At 42.9% G+C, this 22,133-nt stretch overlaps 1 protein-coding gene across 1 annotated transcript in view; it reads right to left on the minus strand.

The window, feature by feature from the left end:
• The window catches only part of nfatc1 (nuclear factor of activated T cells 1), a 49,689-nt gene extending 30,429 nt beyond the window's left edge, over window positions 1-19,260 (minus strand). Inside the window, exons 1-7 of the mRNA XM_026156793.1 lie at window positions 18,982-19,260; window positions 18,102-18,806; window positions 15,635-16,682; window positions 15,170-15,329; window positions 10,031-10,233; window positions 7,837-8,009; window positions 5,515-5,655 (exon numbers count right to left, since the gene is read on the minus strand). Of these exons, the coding sequence (XP_026012578.1) occupies window positions 5,515-5,655; window positions 7,837-8,009; window positions 10,031-10,233; window positions 15,170-15,329; window positions 15,635-16,682; window positions 18,102-18,120 (1,744 nt within the window). The 5' untranslated portion in view covers window positions 18,121-18,806; window positions 18,982-19,260. The remainder of the gene's footprint in view (window positions 1-5,514; window positions 5,656-7,836; window positions 8,010-10,030; window positions 10,234-15,169; window positions 15,330-15,634; window positions 16,683-18,101; window positions 18,807-18,981) is intronic.
• Window positions 19,261-22,133: the final 2,873 nt, after the last annotated feature.

The following is a 22,133-nucleotide window of genomic DNA, read 5'->3' on the forward strand; positions in this document are numbered from 1 at the left end:
TAGTAAGTGGGTCTGAGAGGTTTGTTTATCATGTTAGTCATATAGTCCAAGCATGATTAAAACAGATTAAAAAAAACAGTTGGGAGAATGAAATCAAACCAGCTTCTTAAACCAAAACAAAAACAGCAACAACAAAAACAAGACTACAACAAAACTTAGAACTTGGTCATAAAGGGGCGTAACTCTCCACATCGCTGGATCCCAAGCAACAGCAGTTCTCATTCAAATTCAAATACTCAACCCTAACATGCTATTGGAGAACTTATGTTTAACTTTAATAACTTTTTTCTATTTTCTTTTTCATTGTTCAGATGCAATAGGGTAGCACATATGGTCCCTTGGCCAATAAAGGGTTAAGAGGAAGAAATGTTCAGCAGAATCAAGCTCATCGAGGGCGTATCTCCAATGACTGGTTGGGATTAAACATGAAGGTTTAAGAGAGAGAGAGAGAAAGATCCTGGCTGGTTATGAGGTTATGAGGTAAGGTTATGAAACATCTTATAACTTAACAACAAACTTGTCACATTTTGTAACCTTATATTGGACCTGCGATGCTCACTTCTAGCTCCATTTTCTTTGAGTCGCAGCTCGGAATAATCCTTGTTTATCTTTAGCTGGGCTTTGGCGCAGAGCCTCAGATCATCGCCCTTAAAGATAGCCTTCTTTTTAAGGGTATCCAGTCTTCTGATTAGCAGCCCTTCATAAACAGAAGTTTTGAGCACAGGCGGGTGGAGCTTCTGACAAAATCACATTAGAGATATCCGCTCTCTTTGACATCATCCAGAGCCAAGAGTAGAAAAATCTGTCTGAGCCTAAGCTTTTAGAGCGGCCTGAAACCCAAAGCCTTGTTTCACAGGGATTATTAGTACATACGCTGACTCCAATATGTCTACGTTTGCCCACGTTTAACATAAGCATCCACACTACAACAGCATAAACGGAACATAATGTGTCTACTTTTATCGGTGCATATCTATTTTTTAAATAACCAAGGTACAGTTTATACTCCTGCTGACAACAAATGAAGTCTTCCAGTACTAATCAACACAAAGAGGTGACTAGAGGACAGCAGGGCCTAATTTCCCACATGGAGTGGCTGCGACTTATCACAGAAAGCATCTCCTGGGCAGTAATTTTGCAAATGAAAGCAAGGTGAGATCGAGTTAGGTTTAGATTACAGGCTGATGTCTGCAGCACCAAAGCCATACAGTAATCTCTTATGACTGATTGGCTGTAGTCACGAGTGGCAGCTGAACCGATGTTATCTTGGCCATTTCTGCTAAAGGCGGGACATGCAGGCAAGATAAAGCAAAGCCAGTTTGTGTTTTCAGACTGTGTGTTAAAGAGCAGGTGACAGAGTGTGCAGGTCTCTATGGGAAAACAGGGATTTCCTTCATGAGCGTGAGTCACGGGCAGCAACAAAAACAAACTCAAAAACATGAAACTGCACATGCACAAAAAACACGAGGTCTCAAGGTCACCCTCTCTTGTCACGTTCGCACTCCAGAAGGTTTTCATTATTTACCGCAAGAGGGGAAAAAAATCCATCGGACATTAAAACAAAAACCAAAACAAATTGATTTTTTTTTAGCAAGTTGGCATCTCAAGGCAGGGTCACTCATCCCGGCTATAATTGCAGGGGAAACTCTGACTAAAACACACACACACACACAGACGTATTCACTTGCAAGTACAGGACGGATGCAAAAACACAACTCTCAGGAATATTTGCATCTGTCAGCGTCCGCATGTTCTGTTACCGCAGCTTTGTGAGAGCGCTTTATTGGAAGATTTGCAGGAAAATTGTCCATCGGTAAAAATAAATGCTTAAGCCCTTTATGGCAACAAAATCCACCACTCCGGATTTATGAGTTTGATTGTTAAATGGTTTCTCAGAGCTCCGCTTTGGCACGAGTAAAAAAACAATAAAAGTCTATAACTTTTCCAGAGCGTACATGTTCTACATGAAGATTTGAAAACAGAGATGAGTTGTATATTTTTTTTAAATATGCAGATTTGAGCCTTTAGTCCTTGGCCTTATTAGTTAGTATCTTATTATATCAGTGATGCCGTTTCACCCCAGAGAGTAATGACGTCTCTACTAGTCTACTGTTTCTATTTATCTGTGTGTTTATACAGGGAGCAGCTGTAAAGAAGAACCAGTTTGATCCACAGGGAGATCGCAGCTCATAGAGTTAATGAACTGAGAGCTGGTGGCAAAGAAGCAGCTTGGATAAAGAGGTGGACGGATGGAGGGAAGTGGAGGGGGGGCAGTGTTGTGGAAGCCTGGCTCAAGGGTGTTTCCATGGTAGGATTGCCCAGGAATCTGATGCTGGTGCCAGACGCAGGGAAACCCTCATCAAAAACAAGGGAGCACACCCATAAGCATCAGTCCACGAGGCCCTAAAGACGGCTAGATTCAAAGCTCAAGGAGAACCAGAGCAGCTAAAGACCCAAACATGTTGGACGTTTCTGTTTTGTTTCCTTTGTAAATGAACCAGATGAATGTATTTACAATGAGCTCAGAGTTTGGGTCAAACAGAAACACACAATTCAGTCAGATCTGCTTCAGCCAAATTGTTATTAATTTATATTCAGCAACATGGTTCTGTTCTGGAACCTCTCCACCCTTTCGAGAGGATACGTGGAAAGCATAAGGCGTGGTCACTGCATCTTCCTGCTCTTTCATACATGGAAAACAGGAGGCAGCAGAAACAGCAGCAAACCAGCCATTCAAAGCAGAGCAAGCATCAGAGATGACACATGCATTTAATGAGTCAGAGACAGCATGGAAAGGAAGAGCTGGGCTGGGGATGGGTTGCCAAGTTGCTTATAGATGTCCAGCAACTGACGGCAGGTTAAAGCAGATAAAATAGTCCACTCTGAAGCTTATCTTAAATATCAGTTCAATATCAACTGGACGATCAGCTACTGTGGAGCGGCTCTGAGAGCAGCTCATCTGGCGAGTTTACAGCTGAGGCAGATTTCACGGCTTGTTCGAACTAATGCTTTGCTCAATTTAGGATCAAAAATATGTGGTTTGCCAAGCAGGACACACTGATTGGATGAAACGCCAGGAGGCAGAGCTAAAAAGGTTACATTTATAGAGATAATTGGTATTGATGAAAAGGTTAGGTAGTAGACAGTAGTTTGACAGCACTTTCACACTTGTGTCTGAAGCTTTCAACCACATTTCATATCTACCTGCAATGTGGTTTATCTAAATATTCAACAAGCTATATATTTTTTAAATAATTTAATACACTATGGCTATACATTTGAAATGTGAGATAAAGGAAGAAAGTTTGTTAGATTAAAATTCAGCCAGTATCACTTTACACAAAGGAAGATTTCCATCTACATTATTGTGGTATTATTGTATTTGGGGACATCCATCTTTTCCATGTGAATATATGGAAAGCATAAGGCAGGGGTGAAAGCTCGGTACACAACAGAACAGACATCAGCGATAACAAGGATGACGCTCATTCAGTCAGGCACAGCACTGAAACGAAGAGGTGGGTTGTGAAGCAGCTTGCAGAGGCAGAATCAACTAGAAGCAGGGTAAATCAGCTTAAAGAAAATGTGCCTACAAAATGTTCAAAGACGTGTCAACTGATAGCTCTGCTGTGGGCTAGCACTGAGATCAGCTGTTATCAGCTCATACTCCAGGACTGCAGGCAAAGCCTTGTTTTGTAACCTGCCTTAAGTGAGTAAGTAATGCTATACTCACTTTATGCATCACTTTAATGCTAAATTTAAAAAACAGAATGGACCTTTCTATTAAATTCAAGTCAAATTTACAGTCCCCGGTTTGTTTTGCAGCATGTTTCACGAATGAAAAATACGTAATGTACAGAGCCAATATCAGATTTAAAAACAGGAGGACTTAATGTAAACTTTAAATTTCAAGTTTATCAAGCACTCTTCTTCCTGTCTTTCTTATCTTTCTCCATCTCTGAGTGAAGTTTGCTCTCTTTCCCTTCTCTCCCTGTGAAATACAGGAGCTGGACCTTTAGCTAGCAACACACTGTGTGACAACTGCACGTAAATTCAGTTCTGGTTTTAACAATGAGCCAGTGAAGAGAAGCTAATATGGGAGCAACATGAACTTTATCCTCTTAGTACCCTAACTGCAGGGTTTTAATCAACTGAAGGCTTTTCGGGGAAATTTTATGTTAGCCTGATAATAATGAATTACAATAGTTCAGTCTAGGGATAGAAAAATGCATGATTTTTTTTTTCAGCATGACAGGATGGCAGAGGATGTTTCTGTTTTAGTAAAGCTGTCCTAAATATTAGTTTAATGTCTGCATAGAAACATATATCCTGGTGAAAAATGAGTCCTAGGTTCTTTACAACAGTAGGACACAATTTTTATGAGGTTGTTTGGGGTTATTACAAACCTTTATGTCTTCAAGACATGCACAAACTAATTTTTGTTATCAGGTCTCATTAATAAATATAGATCGGTATCATCTGCATAACAATGAAAATGCATCCACTGTTGTTTTTAACTACACTATATGGAGGAAGCGTGTATAACATGAAAAGTATAGGTGTCAGGACAATTCCTATGAGACTCCAAGGCTAACATCAGTTTATTACAAAGTGGATATTGCATATTTTTCATTTCTGTTCAACCCAGAGTTTCATGTCGTGCTCCAAAAAGTGGTTCTGGTGTCAGCTCTAATTCATCACATGACATTAGTTCTGCCTCTGATCTGCCCTTTTCACCTCATGAGATCAGAGTTAAACAAAGAGTTTGCGCAGAGAGGAAAAAGATTCTTCTTCCGAGTGTTAATAAACAATCTCACTGCTCCATCGTACAGTGCTGGAGGCGGGCTGCCTGTGTGCCCGTGCAGCTTTGAATTCCTTCTTCCACAGGTGGAACAATGAAAAGGCTTCCTTTCTTTTTCTTTTTTTTGAATGAGTCACCGTCGTGATAGGATCACACGTGTTTACATTGCTCAGCCTTGGCCCAAACTGTACCTCACGTTGCTTTGCTAAAGCTAATCAAGGAAATTGCTGTTTGTAAACGTTGTCGTATCAACATCTGGGAGCAGTCCCCGCTCCCTCCTAACCAAAACGGCTTAACGTAAGAAAAAGAGAAACAAATACTGATGCAAGGCACACACACACACACACACACACACAAAAGTGTCCACACCACGTGCACAGCCACCCACCTACATGCGCACGCACACACATACGCAACACATGCTGCATTTGTGATCCATTCCTCTGCTGAACAGGCAATGGAAACTTCTGCAAAAGTAAATCTGCTGGGTTAAAAATACAGCGCATTAATGTGCACCACATGTGGCACTCTGGCAGAATGGAGGATATTTTGACGGCGGGGGGAGGAGAGGAGCTGGGAGGGGAGGAGCAGTCCTGGGGTTTCTCCAACAGCAGAGAAAGGGAGACACACACTCACACACACACGGGCACACATACACACACTGCTGCACTGAGATGAAACAGCGCAAACTCCCAAATCTCCTCCGGCTTTACCTTGAGCCTTTTCCACGAACACCACCTTGGAGTCGTGCTGGAAGTTGTGTCCATCGAGGAGCATCCTCTCCCCTCCGGGGGCGGGACACGTCTCCAGGCTCTGCTTATCCACCAGCGGCAGCTCTTGGGCTGATCTCTGAGCTGTGGGAGGGAAAAAACAAACCGGGCTTCATCGCTCAGCTAATACACACCCACTCCCCATGCAGACCTGAGCATCCAGACCGAGGCTGAATCACTACCTAGACAGCTTTCACAGAGCTGTAAACCTCAACTTCTCCATGTTAAAATTAAGATCCCTGTTTGGCAGTAAGCATAGAGAGGCTTCATGTTGTGTTTATTTGTGTTTCCCTTAAATTATAGAGGATGTTTCCTCTCAAATATTTCCTCTCCTGATCCTCCTTACGCCTCACTCTTAACTTTTGGCCTGTCTTTCTCATTCCTTGTTTGCCTTCATTTTTTTCTCCCCCCTCCAAAACGTTCTATCACACGCCACAAAATACTCACAAACCTTGTTCTGTCTTCAGCTAGATGTAAAGCTGATGTCTTAGCCAAGTTTAGCCCATGTAATTTCATTCTGATTGACCTGGATAAATAAACAGAGGCTGAATATTCGCCTCACATGAGAATCATCTTTTTGTAATTTGATGCTGCTGTTTTCTGATTTTGATAAAACTCTAATTCCCTGTCTTTGGAAACGATCAATCTCTCCCACATCTCTCTGCTGCTCTTCGCCTGTGTGTCATTTTCAGCCTCGCTCACACACCAGGCGAATTTTGGTCAAAAACAATTGCTTTGTGGCAGTCATTCAAAAACTAACAATGGTCTATTTCAAGGGGTTGAGCTCATGGTTTAACTACTGTCTTTCATTTACCTCATAAGACTTAATCTGTGTGGCAGCCCTTGGTGCCAGAACCACATGAAGTGGCTGATCTGCCTGAATTTAGCCCGGTCCATTGAAAGGTCAACTCCAGTGCAGTGCAGTCAATGGGGTTTATCGAGCCAGGCTTAAAACGCTTTTACAGGGTTAATACTATTACATTAAAGTGTAGTTCACTATCACATGAACCGCATTCAGTGGCTCTCGTTACATGGCTGCATCTTTTCCTTTTATCTTTATCAGGGAATCTACAGCTTTTCTCTTCTTTCATAATTTTGACTCAGTCCAACGTTGCTCATTAATATTCTCTGATCTGGTCGAGAAACGGATAACGAAATTTGATTTGCAAAGAAAAAACGGACATTTTCAGATTTGAGAAGCTTACGTCAATTTGGTTAATCAATTAAGGATTAATCAGTTCTCATCGTTTCTGATTAATCTACTGCCCAGTCCTTCGGTCTTGTGATCTTTTTGAATCGAGCGGCATCCACTTACAACCACCAGTCACATGGACTTTTGTTGTCTTTCTAATCTCACTCCATTTGATTAAAAGTCTAAAACTGGAACACGATACAGTATTTCACAAAAACAAGCCTGTCTGCATCCCCATCAGCAGCTGTGTGAGTGTCTGTCTATCCAATAAATGTTGAGATATTCGTCTGGTACAAAGCACCCATTCACACGGAAGAGTTGTCTCACACTGATTAAGTTAAATATAGTGGATACTTCTGACCCTTTAGAGGGGTGTGACAGCCATTTAGGCAGCACAAGGCTCAGTGGTCAGCACTGCGCCTTGTGGTAAAAGGGTGCTAGGCTGTATGAGTTCCCTATGATTTCTCCTGCCATCACAAACTTGTTAGGTGAATTTGCCTATCAAAGGAACTTAAACAAATAACTGGTCTAATTGTTAACGCTATATTTATCACATAATCCAGATAATTTTTCAAGAAATTAAAAAAAATCACTGATTTTGCATCTTTTAAATCATAATTCTACTTGTAGTGCTTTTATTTTGAAGGACAAGCTTGTTTAGATGTCTTGTTGCACTGCAGGTATGTGAGGAGATTCTTACACCATACCTGTGAGCCAGCAGCCAGTCACAGTTAGAAGGAAATCTCTGGAGACTGTAGTCTATTTTCTTTATTTACTTTATTTTGTTAGAATTCGGTGCTCAGTTGGAATAAAGTCTTCAAATGAACCGGTATTAACAAAATGACTTTTTAGAAAATTACAACTGGAAATGATGCATCATGGTGGATGCTCATTGCTCGTAATACTTAGAGTCTGTTAAATGCACAGAATGAGTTTCCCTGCTGGGATCAGTGACACCATCTTACGCTTCTACCCGTGTGCACGCTAATGGAGCCCTTTAAACGACTGTAGAAGGCTGATGAGTTCAAGTTTGGCATTTTCAAAGCAGGACAAATATGAGTGGATGTACTTACAGCACTCGATGGGGTTTGATGCCACCTGCAAAGACACCGTTCTCCCCGTGGCTTGGTTGATGTGAACCCTGAACACCATCCGCACACGTGTGTTCTTGCGTCCGATGTCGGTCTCCCCCTTCCTCAGCTCTATGTCCGAGTTACGCAGCTTCAAGATTCCCGCGCAGTCGATTCTGTGTTTGCAAAGACACAAGACAAAGAGTCTGCTGGGTCCGTTTATGACATATATAATCTCACACTTAATCAGGATTTATGTAGCAAAGACTTTCACTCTGGACTTCATCACTGTAGCCCCGAAGAAGGCTGTCAACAGAAGATTAACATCCCCACTCCCAGCAGAGCTTTTACGCCTCAGTGGACCTGCTCTGGGGTAAAACTGAAGCTCTAAAGAAAAAAACGCCTGGAAGCATTCAATTTTTCATGAATCTGTTTGATTCACATGAGCCGGCTCCTTAAATATTGTTGCCCCTGCACAAATCTCACCACCAGGAATTGGCTATAAGATGTATTTTGAGGAGTCAAAGTCTTCATCGGACACTTAATAAGCCCCTTCTTCACTGAACTCCTCTAACTTTTTCATACTTCAGTACCTCAGGCCTTTCCAAACGGTTTCTGGCTTTTCCATCGCTCTGCTACTTGATGCTGCATTCCTCAAAGCCTACTTAATGTCAACTTTTACACACACTCGGACACTCCCTTACATTCTTCTGGGCAGACACCAGGGTCTGCTTTACTGGTGAAGTAATCAGGTGTTGATGCTAAGGACCCCAGCTGTTCTGCTCTCTGCCTACACAAACAGACTGACTGCAAAAAATCACATACTGAGGGATCTCGTCAGTGAGTTTTGGGGTTTTTTCATTTTTTTTAGAAGACGAGGACAAAAAAAAGACACTTTTATTTCTTTTAAGGCACTAATTTATGAAGAGTTAATTGAATTCATACCAACTCGACTCTTGTGGCTTCATTAGCCGCAAAAAACAAATCTGCGTTGGTGTTGCTTAACAATTTAATTTAAAACTTTTCCTCCTAAATCATCATGATTAACTATTCCAGGGATATAATAACGCCTGTATCCTATACCGCATTATGAAACATATATACGTCACACTGGACTGGAGCACATGTCAAATCCACCACAAAACCCTTCGTGTACTCTGTCAGTACTGTGAAGAAACCCCGAGGTGAAGTCGTTGTATAAGTGGAGCTTATGTGTTACATCCATTAAAAAGCAGGGGAAGTGCTGATGGTAGCAGGATGTTACTACCTGCAGCACAGACAGAGACCCCGGGTCCCCTGTTAGCAGCCCGAAGACTTCCCAGTAATCTGATCTCTGAAGCTCATAAAATGGGAAAAGCCACCCATCTGTGTGCGGAGAGTAACACTTCAAGAGCAAAACTAAAGCCCTAAAGGAGACGTGCAAGCTCAAAGACATGCACAGATAAATCAAAAGCAGCAATCTAACATGCTTTGATGAGGCTTTAGAAGCTCGAGAGGAGTGAAATTCCCCTCTCACCAGACCAGACTGATGCCTCTGTTGAAATAAATTCCCGTGATTTTAGTATCCCTTTAATATGATAACAGTGAAGATGCATTTTTACAGCTACCACAGCAGCTGGTGTTTACTGGCTGCACTAAACTCCATCATAGCAAGAATTATTATTTCAAGTCTTTTGGACTCGTTGTGTACTTGCTGTGAAATCTAAGTCATTCATTTAAGATTTAAATGTTAAAATATTCAAGTCGAATGTTGACTTGAAAGCAAAATCAAACAAGTCAAAGGACTTGATTGCGAGAGCTTTGAGGGAACATTGACGAAATTGTCCACTCTTAACTTGCAGCTTGCTCGTGGACAATTAAAAGATTTGACTTGGACTTGTTTCAGCTGACTCAATGCATGGCATGACTTTTCTTGATGGACTTGAAGGAAATTTCTCAAGGGACAGCAGATTTCACTTGGATTTCCTGTCAGTGACCGAACGTGACATGGGCTTGTACAAAATGTGCTTTCTTGGTTAATGACTTGAGACTGGCATTGCCATTGTCTCAAATTACTCTTTAAAAGGTTTCACTGGCAATCAGATTCATCCCAGTTTAAAACCAGTGCTTCATTCCAGTGCACGCCAGTTCTTAAACAATTTGAGACTGGATGTCCAAGTCAAGTCTTGAGCTGTTTTTTTAGTCTGGCGATACTCACATGGCCCGCATGTTGTTCTCTGGTAGCAGTGGGATCTCCAGAACCTTGGTGTTGTTATGCATGGCCTCGTGGCTCGGGGTGGACACCGTCTTGCCTGTGATCCGGTGGACCTGGTAGAAGGCGTGTGGCCTCAGCAGCCTGTCATCAGCTGTGCCGATGAACAGCTGCAAAGTCAGGGGTTCGCTCTCCATGTACCCGTGAAGCTAAGAGACAAAGAAACGACGGACATGTGCGGTCAAGCTTACAAACTGTCAGAACGTAACGCAGGTCTTTCAGAGGTCAGGCTTTCCAACAAAGTAGCCTTTTAGGACCGTGTAATCATCACCCTTTTCATCTTTAATTTACTACCAACAGCCTGTGCCCACTTCCTCTACGAGTTCATGTCAAGTCTGCCAAGATGTTGATCCAACAGTGGCTCAATCTCATGGGGCCAAAGAGCGGTAAAATACACCTACAGTCTGCAGCTTTGTGATTTGTGAGCACCATGCTTGCCTTGTGACATGACTGAGGCAGTGTTTTGGAAAAGTCAAGGTCGAGCCGTTTAGACCCAAACAGGGACAATCAGGGTCAAGTTAACTGCTTGCTACAGTTGGTGGGCTCGTCCCAGAGCATCTAAAGTAATCCCAGACCTTCATAGGTGTTGCCTGACAAGAGGCCTCCTGCCAGGATGACCTCAACCTCCCAGACTGCAGAGTGCAGTCTGGGAGTGCAGTGCTGAAATTTGAGAACAGCGGCTACTATTGACACTCTGTCAGAGAGTTATGTATGTTATCCATACAATGCAGCAGAAGAATTACAGCAGAATATTTAACATTAGTTTTATGTTTACATCTAAGTAAATATGAGTGAGGCTCGACATTTTACACCACTGTCAATTTAAACTGAGGAAACTAAACAGAGAAAAGCAACATTTTTTTTATTTTTAAACCATGATTAATATGTTTCAGCAAACATCAACATGTGGATTAATATAAAAATGAACTTTCTTTTTTTTTTTTAAGTGCTCTTTTTTTCCAATCTGTAATTTTTTAGGCTCTTAAATTTCCTCCATCTTTAACCAAAACATCCCAGCTGGACTTGCTCCTGTTTGGCTAAACAGTCTTAAAGTTTTTCCATCTTTTAAATTACATTAAGCAATTCTGCTTCACTTGAAATGCCTCCAGTAATCAGGTTTGAATTAGTGTCGGCCATTCAGGGTCAAGTATTGGGACGTTTTTTTCCTCTCTCTATGGGCTATTAGTATTCAAATGTATTCAAAAATACAGTTTAACTAAGTAGACTTTATTGCATGCTATCACGCAGAACAGCACTTTATCTTGACTGATTAAGAGCTTCTAAGAGTCAAACTGGTCTGAGTCTGCAAGCAAAGTGTTATAAAACGAGCACTATACGCACATCGTCATCCACAAACCCGTCAAAGCGTAATAGAGGCCGACACTCAACCCCGACTAATTATAAGGCACTTTGGAAAAGAGTGTCGGCTGAAACAATCAGTGTGGAAATGTTGAAATGAAGACCGCACTTTTCACTTACATAAGGGGAGCACTCGAGGCGAGCAGCGCCCACAATGAGAGTGAAAGCCTCAGACTGGGGAGGCATAACATGTGATTTGGAGGAGGATCCCTGTCAGGGTTAAGAGCCTGCGAAAGCCCCGTATATTTGTGTAAGGAAATGGGTTGCTGCCTAGCAATGCTGTTTATTCAGGCAGCAGGAAGGAGTGTGATGAAGTGAGGTAGTCTGCTCGCGAGGTTAGTTACTCTCAAACTGTAATTACTTACAGATTACTGATTATCTGCTTTGAATTATTATCAGCAACAAAGTCTAGACAAATAGAAATAATCAAACTTGATAATATCATCTGACTGCTTTCAGCTGTTTTTGGTTTCTTTGCTTCCAAACCTTTACAAAGCATCCATTTAGAAATGCTCGTAATTTATGTCAGCATCATCATCCATCATTTTAAGACACAAGCAGCAATCATGAAATTAAGAAACCTTTCCCTTTTAGTTTTTCTGCTCCGTGATCTGAATCATATGTTTTTACAAAGCAATTCAAGCAGACAACAGTTATGATTTGTTGATGCAATTAAAATCACTGAGATACAGCTTCATGTAAATCCACTGCTCTTTCACTCTGGCAGTTTGACGCTGGCGAAGCAGCCAAGCCTCCCCAGTTCACATTATCACCCACAAGAGGAATGCCGAGACTCCGGCCGGGTGAGGGTGACCAGCGCTTCCTTTCCATTCCTGTGATGCCCCAGCAACTCTAAAATGGTTATAAATGGGAATCCTCCATCTTTATTTTCAAAGAGAGATAACCCAGTATGTCTCAGATGGCATTTGCTAATTACACAGGCCAAGAAAAAGCACATGACGCCAAAATAACAGCATCTAAATCTACAAAAACATACTTCAAAAGAGCATGTTGGGTACTTTTTGGTCAGATCATAAAAGCTTACTTCAGTCAGGGTGAAAAAGAGGACCTCACAGACATGAATACAGAGCATTTCCTCTCCACCAAAGTACAGCTTGAAACCCTGAGCATAAGCTGCGGTGAGGACTGGACGCAGCACTTCAGAGGGGCATTCTTCAGTCTGCTGCTGGTGCAAGGGCGGGTGTGGTTGAGGCAGGCAGCAGTGATGGCATTGAAAAAGAACAGAAAACAGCCAGCTTAACTGTGCTGATGCTAGGGGTGGAGAAAACGTGTACCACACTGAACAGGACCTTCCAGAATAAACTCTGTAAAGTCTGGGCAGGTTTTGAGTCAGAAAAGCGACGGGACGAGCCGCAGAGGCTTCGTCAGCCAGCGTCCGCGGCAGAGGCTGCGCGCACCGTGTAATCAGGAAGTCGCAGAGATGGAGCTGCCTTGTCTGAGGCTCCCTCCAATATCTCCATCACAGCCTGCCAGAAACGTGTGTGGTTTAGCTTGCTGCCGCCTCCGCAGGACGCAGGGCGCGATGATGTCAGCCGTACAGAGAGGAACTTTCCTAAACAAAGGGAAGTCTGTGTGGTTGGGGTGGTAGCTGGCAGAAAAAGTTGGGGGGGAGGTTTAAAGAGAACACACACTCTCTATTTCAGTTGAGGTGAACCCAGACCCCTGTCATTAAATCATTAGCACCTTCTCATGGTGAGCCTCGCACAGATGTGCGGCTGTAGTTGCGACACTATGGCTAATACAACGTGTTTTGCTTTCCAGATTTTTCTATTCCAACGCTGCATACAAATGTAATATTTCTGTCCAACAAACAGAAGACTTCCATTCAAACACTATTACTTTTAACCTTTTAGTAAGATCACTCCAGGAAAAAAGACGTCACTACATCCTATTTTTAATACCAACTGTGACGAATGCTGTTTGCAATCAATCACAGGCAAACTTTTTCAACTACAAAATTAGCAACAGGAAAAAAAACAAAACATCCTAAAATTGAGTATTTGTATATTGTTTCCTGGTGCTCCTCCATCCTCACCATCACTAGCCACAGCTAGCTCCTCCTCATCCGTGACGCACTCAAAGGTCGAGAGTTTTAACTTGTGTTGACAGACTTTTTGTCACTATTGCGCAGTTTGCGCACTCAACAAAAATGCCAAAATTCTCTCTCAGATAAATACACAGTTGTATAAGCTCTTTGTTAAATAGATTTAAGGGCTCTTTGACTAGAATGCTGCTGGTTCTTTCCCTTTCATGATACAAAATAAAACTTTATATCACATAGTTATCAATATCCAGTCCAGCTTATTTTATTATCACTTATTTTAATGCACTTAAGTCCAAATGTGTTGAGAGTGAACATGTTGCATGGATATGAAATCAAACAGCAACCTCAGCAGCAGAAAAACTGCAGTTCTTCTAATGGCCACTTGAGGCTGATGAGTTAATAGCCACTGGATTAAATGGGCAAGTTTGGAGACGGGATTTTTTATAACCAGTTTAAATTGTATTCATGTTAGTAAAGGCTGCTTTGAGTAATCGGCGCCGTATCATATTGTTCAGTATTTGGTTGGATTAAAACAGACAAAGGAGTCAGAGTCAGTTTGTGAGGGAAGGAAACCTTCATGCCACAGTTTGCATCTAATTCTATCCCAGTGAAATGCAGATACACCTTGCTAACCAAGGTAGTAGTTAGCACTCCCTGACAACTAATCTAAACATGGGCATGTCTTCATCACAACAAAACAAACAAAAAACAAGAAAGCAATGCCCCATATACCAACGTCAGGGCTTCAAAACAGCAGTTCACAAACTGGCTACATTAAAATCACTCTTTAGCAATGTAAGAATTCCCTGATGCCCGAAGAAACATGCAAAACTGCTTAGTCTAAAAAAATATTTTATCAAAAGCGAAGGAAAAACACAAGAGTGTCTAGTAAATTTGTTGACTTTTTGTAACGTGTTAAGAAAAAGCCAGAAGGTGTTAATAAAACCAACAGAACTCCCTACACTCGCTTTGTCTAACGCCTCTCTGCAGACCCTTTATTTATTCAAACACTGAGGTCAGCGGTGTGGCGTAATGGTTGGGGGGACCAGATGGGTTTATAACCAAAACATCTGCAGATGTCCACATTTTTTCTTCTTGGACTCAACCACCACAGCTACTGTGGTTAAAGCTCATGACTAAGCTCTTACTGGCCATGCTACATTAGTTCGTAACTGTCTGCGTTGCACTTGAAAACGCAATGGAAAAATCTGAGTCACCCTCGTCTGGACAGGAACTGACTGCCTGAGTGGACTGGTCTGTCTAATAGCATACCTATGGTATTCCATTCAGAAATGTTACATCTTTAAATAACATAAGAGGCAGGTCATGAAACACATGTTGCTCTAATCTTTTTTAACACATGAGGTAAAAGACAAGAGGAGGGAGGTGTTGAGGTGAGAAGTGACGAGGTAAGGAGCCGGAGTAAAAATGAGCCTAATGGTCGAACCATGTGTTGCTCCGATTACCGCAGGAAACCGAAGCTTCGTTCCCAGTCAGTGGATGATAAATGTGAATCTCTTTGTTTTTCAAGTCACTTTCTTTTGAAATTCTAGATTGCGTTGCATATTAAAATGCTCATATGATACAAAGGAAAAACATTATTCTTCACATAAAGTCACTGTAAGTCAAAATACAAATAAGAAGCACTGGTTCTAGCAGACCTGAATGACTGGGTGTCCTCCCGCCAGAGCCTTCACTGCTCCCCTGCTGCCCTCTGTCTCGTAATGGGCTCGGTGGTGGGACTTGGGCTGCACTTCGATCTGCAGGCTGTACGGCCCGGAGCTGGATGGCAGCTGCCAGTCGAGAGCTGGCAAAGATGGGCTGTAGTGGCAAAAAAAAAATACATGTTCAACATGTCACCTTAACAAGAGGAGGGCTTATTTTAGATGGGCTTATCAAGGTAGAATGTGCAGAATGTGGACACTGCGATACGCCAGAGCATGTGATAAAGCCAGTAGCTTAAAGATACTTAAACACACTAATCCTTACTCAAAATTCACTCCGGTTCCAGACATAGTGAAAGAATAACGGTCTTTGAACAACACATCTGATCAAATGCCAGAAATACTAAAAGAATTTTACATTTAAATGCATTTTTTCATGCTTGAGTAAACCACCATCCTTACCTGACATACTGCTTTGGCTTTGACCAGGAATATGGGTGTTGTGGTACATCCAGAAACCCACCGCAGTAGCCCTCCTTCTTCAGGGACATGCGATTTGCTGGGTGCTCATCCTGACACAGCTCCCTAGGGCTCAGCTCCTCACCTCTAGGCTCCACCTTCAGGTTGATGGTGGTGCTGGGCTCCAGGCTGGTTTTTCGGGCCTTCATGGGGATTCCCTCTCCAAGGTCAGTCATTCCATCTGTGGTCAAGGCATTGATGGCTGCCAGGATGGCTGAGTTGGTGTACTGGTTGGTGTTTGGCAGCCAGGTCTCCTCTGTGACACTGAGGCGAGGAGATGTCTGTGGGGACAGACCTGGGGAGTGGTTGGGTGAATAAGGGAAGTGCTTTTGTGGCGCTCCGCTGCCATTTAAGCTGTACTTCCTCTTTGCACCACAGGGGGAATTGGACCTGGAACCACGCTGTCCCATCCAGCTGTCGTCCGTTATACTCGTGCGAGGGGACGTGGAGGGGGAGTGACGAGGAGAGCCACCGGAGGCGCAGCCGTCGCTGGGGAGGGTGAGGGTGGAGCCCTTGGGGGACACAGAGGGAGACTGCCAGGGGGAGTTCTGGGGTGAGTTGTCGTAATTGTAGGAGAAGCTTGACTCATAGGAGGATGCATCGGACAGGTTGCTACGTGATGAGACGCTGCTGGCCGGACTCAGGCAGCTGGGGTCACGGTAGCCATCTGCACTAGGGATGGTCAGTGTCACTATGGAGTTGACTCTCTTAGCAACAGGAAGGATGCTTTCCTCCACCTCATCCTCAGGAAACTGACCGTAAGCTGTGATCTCGATACGAGGGCTCTCCAAGGTCGGGGCTCCGTTTGGGCGGATGCTTGTGGATGAAAAGTATCCGGCCGCTCTCATGTCATCCTGGGAGTCATAACTGTGAGGCTCGCTGACAGAGACAGATATGGCAGGGCTGGACTGCAGGCTGTGGTACTGGGAGGGAAGACAAGGGTTGCCCAATGGGAGAGAGAGACTGACGTTTGGCGTGTAGCCATATGCATCTGGAAAGCAAACAGATTGAGTTTGTTACCATGATAATCAAACACACATTCACTGGCTGCACTCACTGTGAGGGAGACCGATGCCAAAGTTAAGTCTTATGAGAGCTGTTGCAGAGGCGTTGGCTGTAATGGCAAAAGAACAGCTTGCCTACTGGATCTGGCCTTGACCATTTCCTGAGGCAGAAGGTTTGCAAGTTGAAAAGGTATCGCCTCATCTGAAAAGGATCTCAAAACACGCCAGTCAGGCCAGTGATACAAACTCTTTCTGAATGGCCCAAATTGTACAAAGCAAATTGGGTGGGAAATCCGAATAAAGGAGCCAAAAATAACTCCAGTCTAAAAATAACCAAAAGCAAAACCAGGTAATTTTTTTCCACTCCACATTTGCCAGATTTATACCACTTAATGCACACGGTGCCCATAAACTGTAACATTATGAAAACACACTGATGCTTTTGTTGGCCCGTTTCATGTTGTAGCAGCCATCGAAAATAAACACAGGAGGGACATGACTCGTTTATTTGCATGCCGTAAAGGTGCACGCTGTACCAAGCCAGGAGAAGCTTGTGGTGTTGTGCCAGTGCTCCCGCTGGGACACATGAAACTCTGCCCATCTGTGGTGATGGCTGAGGTCACAATTAGGTGCAGAGGGCGGGGGGGTTGACATGGGAAAGGCAGTTGTGGTTATATGGTGCATGAAGCCGGCTGAGTGTGACCACAGCATGCAGGGCACATTGATACGCATGGAGACGGCGGCTGCAGACAGACATATGCAGTCACCGCAGCTCCTGTCTGCTGTAAATTAGAGAGAATTAGGGGCCCAGCCATAAAGACTATGACATCAATGCAGCACCATATGACTCCTTGTAATAAAAGAAAATTATGCCTACATTTAAAATCCTGCTTGTGGTGAGTGATACAGTAGCACTGAAGTGTGTGTTTTCTAAAATTAGCTGACATCCTGACAGTTTGCCTTGAGGGGAGGGGGGCTAGCTGCACCATCAAACGACTCTGCTCAATACTGTCCTCTGAAGCACTAGCACACTGTTACCCACAATGCCCTGTCAGTCCTCAGCGACTAACATTATTGGGCGCACTTTTTAGTCATGAGAGATTCACAGCAACAGAACCACGCCCACCTCGTCCAAATCAGCAGGGAGGGGCACTCACTAAATAGCTACACCGCTGCTTTAATACTGTAATTAACTACAATATACTGAGATAGTGTAGATAAGACCCACGGTTCAACGACACATCCCAGTTTAATGTGTTGCATGCGGGTGTAAAGTGTCAGGCACTGACAAGAAGCTAAAAAAAAATGCCACGTTAATAGCCGCACCTCGCTGTGATTAAAAATAAATAAATAAAATATAAACTAAACACTCTGATGGGGAAGCCTAGACAAAAAGTCAAACTCACCCTCTTCAGCAGATTTCATTTTCCCCTTTGAGCAGAGCAACTTCTGAGATCAAACTCTGAGTACAGCTGCAGGCGGATACGATTCCTTATCCATATAGTGGAGCGGATAAATTCCCCCAGCTGTTGCTCAGGATCCTCTCTCGCTGTTTCACCACGATCAGAAATCACAAATTATTTCGGTGGAAGGGAAAAACGATGGTTCTCTATTCTTTCAGATACAGGAGGGGGGGAAATGCATTCAAAGTGGGGGGAAGAAAAATAAGCGACGAAATGTTAAAACACGTGGAATAAGGTCATGACTAGGATGCAGACGTTTGCGCTAAGAAAGGCTATCTTCGTCGCTGTGCTGAGATATCTGACTCTTTGTTGGGGGATCCTGCCTCTGTTGGGTCTCCGTGACGCACTGCTTCGGCGCACAGAGAACTTGTGCGCTTTTAAAGCTGGGGATCACCTCAGCACCGACGCGCCGCCCTTCCTTCGCTCTGACGCATCTGCGCGTCCGACCACCGCACGGGTCCAGCGGAGATCCTCTCTCTCACTGGGGGTTTCCAGAGGCAAAAGAGGCCAATTAGAGAAGCTGGCAGAGAACCTCAAAAGATCCGAGAGAGTAAAACAAGCCACGCCAAACTGCCGAGCTCCGAGTGATTGGAATGAAACATCCAATGCAAAAGCTAATCCTGCACAATGTGAGCCAGGGCGAGCATCCTGTTGAATATAAACAGTGGAATAACTTGAGTTGGAATGACACAGCACAGCACAACACGCTATGAAATGTTAAGGTAACAGATCTTAAAAGAAAACGTGCAACTCAAACTGTGCCCTCGTCATCTATTACTGACTAAATGAGCATAAACAGCGTTAATCTGCAGTTTCCACCCACTTTATCTGCTGAATCTGTTCCTCTTGGCGTCACTTGCAAAGGAGTGATCAGCGCGCTGCTGTAAGACACTGCACATGGAAATCAAGATTTATGTGCAGTCTAATCCTCACGAGCATTTTACATTAAACTGCTGCCATTTTCACCCTGAAAGAGCCATTCATCATCTGGTTAGCGTAGGATGTTAAGTTAAAGACTGCCTGCTTGTGGAATTTCAGATGGGGCTGCAGAAGCAGCAGAGCAGGTGTGCTGGTACATGCAAGAACATATAGTGACCACCTTGTGCACTTTCATGACCAACATATCAGAGGTGTGGACTCGAGTCACATGACTTGGACTCGAGTCAGACTCGAGTCATTAATTTTATGACTTTAGACTTGACTTGGACTTTTACACCAATGACTTGGGACTTGAATTGGACTTGAACCGGTTTACTTGAAAAGACTTGATATTTTACCCCAAATATAAAATTTAACATGCATATTATATAGAGATTGAAAATGTGACGTCATTCACGGGTAGAACCGCAAAGGATTCTGGGAACTCGTGGCAAGCGGTACTAGCGCGCGCAGGCTTTCAATTAAAATCAGTTATACAGTGATAAAAAGAAACACAAAAATGTCAAGAAGCCGTTTTATTATTAACTGCAATAGCCGGTCGCATGACAGCCACGGGAAGCCGACGGGTAAAGAGATCGGTTGTTATCGGATTACTTCGTTGAAGAGAAATTGTTCAAGCCATGTTTCCGAAGTAACAAAGACACGAAGGATGGCCTGGATTGCAGCCATTCAAAGATCAAATATAACGTCCCAGAACACTCCAGCTCACAGGTTAGTCTGCTCCAAGCATTTACACGAAGGTCAGTGTTTTTTAGTAGTTAATACGTCATTTTCATAACATAATTGGTGATATAGGTTACAAGCAAGTCTGGCAGAAATTGTCGCGCTATGCTCCTTTATTTATTGTGCATAAATAGTGAATTGTCCTGACACAATATTGCGTTTCGCTTCTGTTATTATGGTACATTGACAAAAACATATACTTTTATTCACAGGATAAAACAGGTTTTTTGTATCACTAATTGCCCAGTGCGATTACAGCATACAATATTATTGTCACTGCTACATTTCTGTGATGCTACCAGAAATTATTTCCACTACTAATTAATTACCGTTGAGCTCAAAGGTCCTATTAATAAACGGTTAACGAATGTGTATTTATGACGACAATTTGTGAGACTGGTAAACTTATGATACGTACGATGGTCTTTACTTTCTACACGGTGCATTTCAAGGTCCTGCACCCATCCGTCGGTAAACTGTACCTGGGCTTGTTGCAGTGACCTGAAGTTACTAAACTTCATGAGTGTATGCACTCACTCCAAGAACCGTATGATTATAAATATGCATATAAATATGCTACGATGAGATAGCTGACTTCATCTAACTACCAAATGTTGTCCAGGCTACGTTGGTGATACAGTTTTTTTTAATGTGTATGATATTTTTGTCATGCGATTTTAAAGCTGGTCCTACAACCGCATCCAAGAATAACATGCAGCTTATCTCAGAACTGTCGGTGAAAATTATTCTTGGAGCTAGGTTTAATTGAGCTGCATTTTAAAGAGGTGCAATTTCACAATTTGTGTATATTTTCTAAGTTCACTATTTTGTCATGTGTTGAGAAAAACACAGATTTTAAAATTACATGGTCTAATATTTACATTTAGCATATAACTGCAACATTATTTTTTCGTTTTTTTTTTTTTAAAGACTCGAAAGGACTTGAAATTCAAAGTTTCAGACTTGTGACTTGACTCGGACTTTTACACCAGTGACTTGAGACTCGACTCTGACTTGCCTGACATTACTTGAGACTTGACTTGAGACTTGAGGATAAAGACTTGAGACTTACTTGAGACTTGCAAAACAATGACTTGGTCCCACCTCTGCAACATATAAAGCATGAGAAATCCTTGAGATCTTGTTTAGGCCTCTCGTGGGTTTTTGAAGTTATTGCAAAGGCAAATAATTGTTTTTCCATTTCCCCCTCCCTGACAGAATGCAGGTCTGTGGGGCACAAACACATATAATTATGTGTTTGCATAGGACTTGCATATCAGAATCAGAATCAGAATACTTTATTCATCCCGAGGGAAATTAGGGGTTACAGCAGGCAGCACGCTAATGGCGCATGCGCACTCACAGAGGAACCTTCTGACCAACTTTACACAAACATCACATTGGGGAGCATGTCAGAAAGGTAGGCTGATAGGAAAAACAACGAAAATACACTACATGAGGTAAGAGGAGCACTATATAAAAATCAAGTGCTATACCCAGTCATTTGACACGCTGAACTGAGAATGTTCATAGAGTTTTCCACAGGCCGCTCCGTGGTCGGTGTAGACTTATTCGGCTACCCTATCCTCAGCACTCGCAGGCTGGGTTGTTGCTATCTTTGGAAGGTCTGGACCTTCCAGTAGCTGGCAGCAGGCCCGAGGTTTCTTTGACGACAACAGTCACATGAGGCTCTCTAACGGTCTGTCTATCCCTGGAGGTGGGAAGCTACTTTACAGAATCATATCAGCAGGCCCTGTTTGGTGTGATACTGGTGGTGTCAGGCTAAGGCCACTCTCAGTTTGGACGTGTTATGGTGCACCTTTATTTAAAGGTCACTCTTTTATCTTTTCATTTTAACTCGAGTGTCTGAAGCATTATCTTTCCAGGAACACTTTACCCATCTCTCAGGTAATCCTGGAGTGTGCTTTGCTGAAAGATTTCTCACCGTGACGATGAGTAACACATCTAATATGTTGGTATGTAGAAAAGGGGGCTTTTGCAGAATGCTTTTTGCATTCAAGACATTGTTATATCAGACTGATTCTACCCTTTAGTCCTGTGTGCAAGAGCAAAACTGCAGCTCAACCAAGCTACATTCCACCATTTTTAAAAGTTTGTTCACAAATATACTGTATTAACATAAATAAGGCAACTGGTTTCAAAATTTGGGAGACAAAGCATTTTAAATTCACAGTTAGATATGGTAACTGATGCCAGTAGCAACTCTAGTATCAGATAACTTTGTTTGATATTTGCTTTTTGCTTTTTCTGACTGCAAAGATGAAAAAATTAAATATTGCCATCCTGCAGACT

Source organism: Astatotilapia calliptera, chromosome 22, assembly GCF_900246225.1.
Source record: "Astatotilapia calliptera chromosome 22, fAstCal1.2, whole genome shotgun sequence".
Lineage (NCBI taxonomy): Eukaryota > Metazoa > Chordata > Actinopteri > Cichliformes > Cichlidae > Astatotilapia > Astatotilapia calliptera.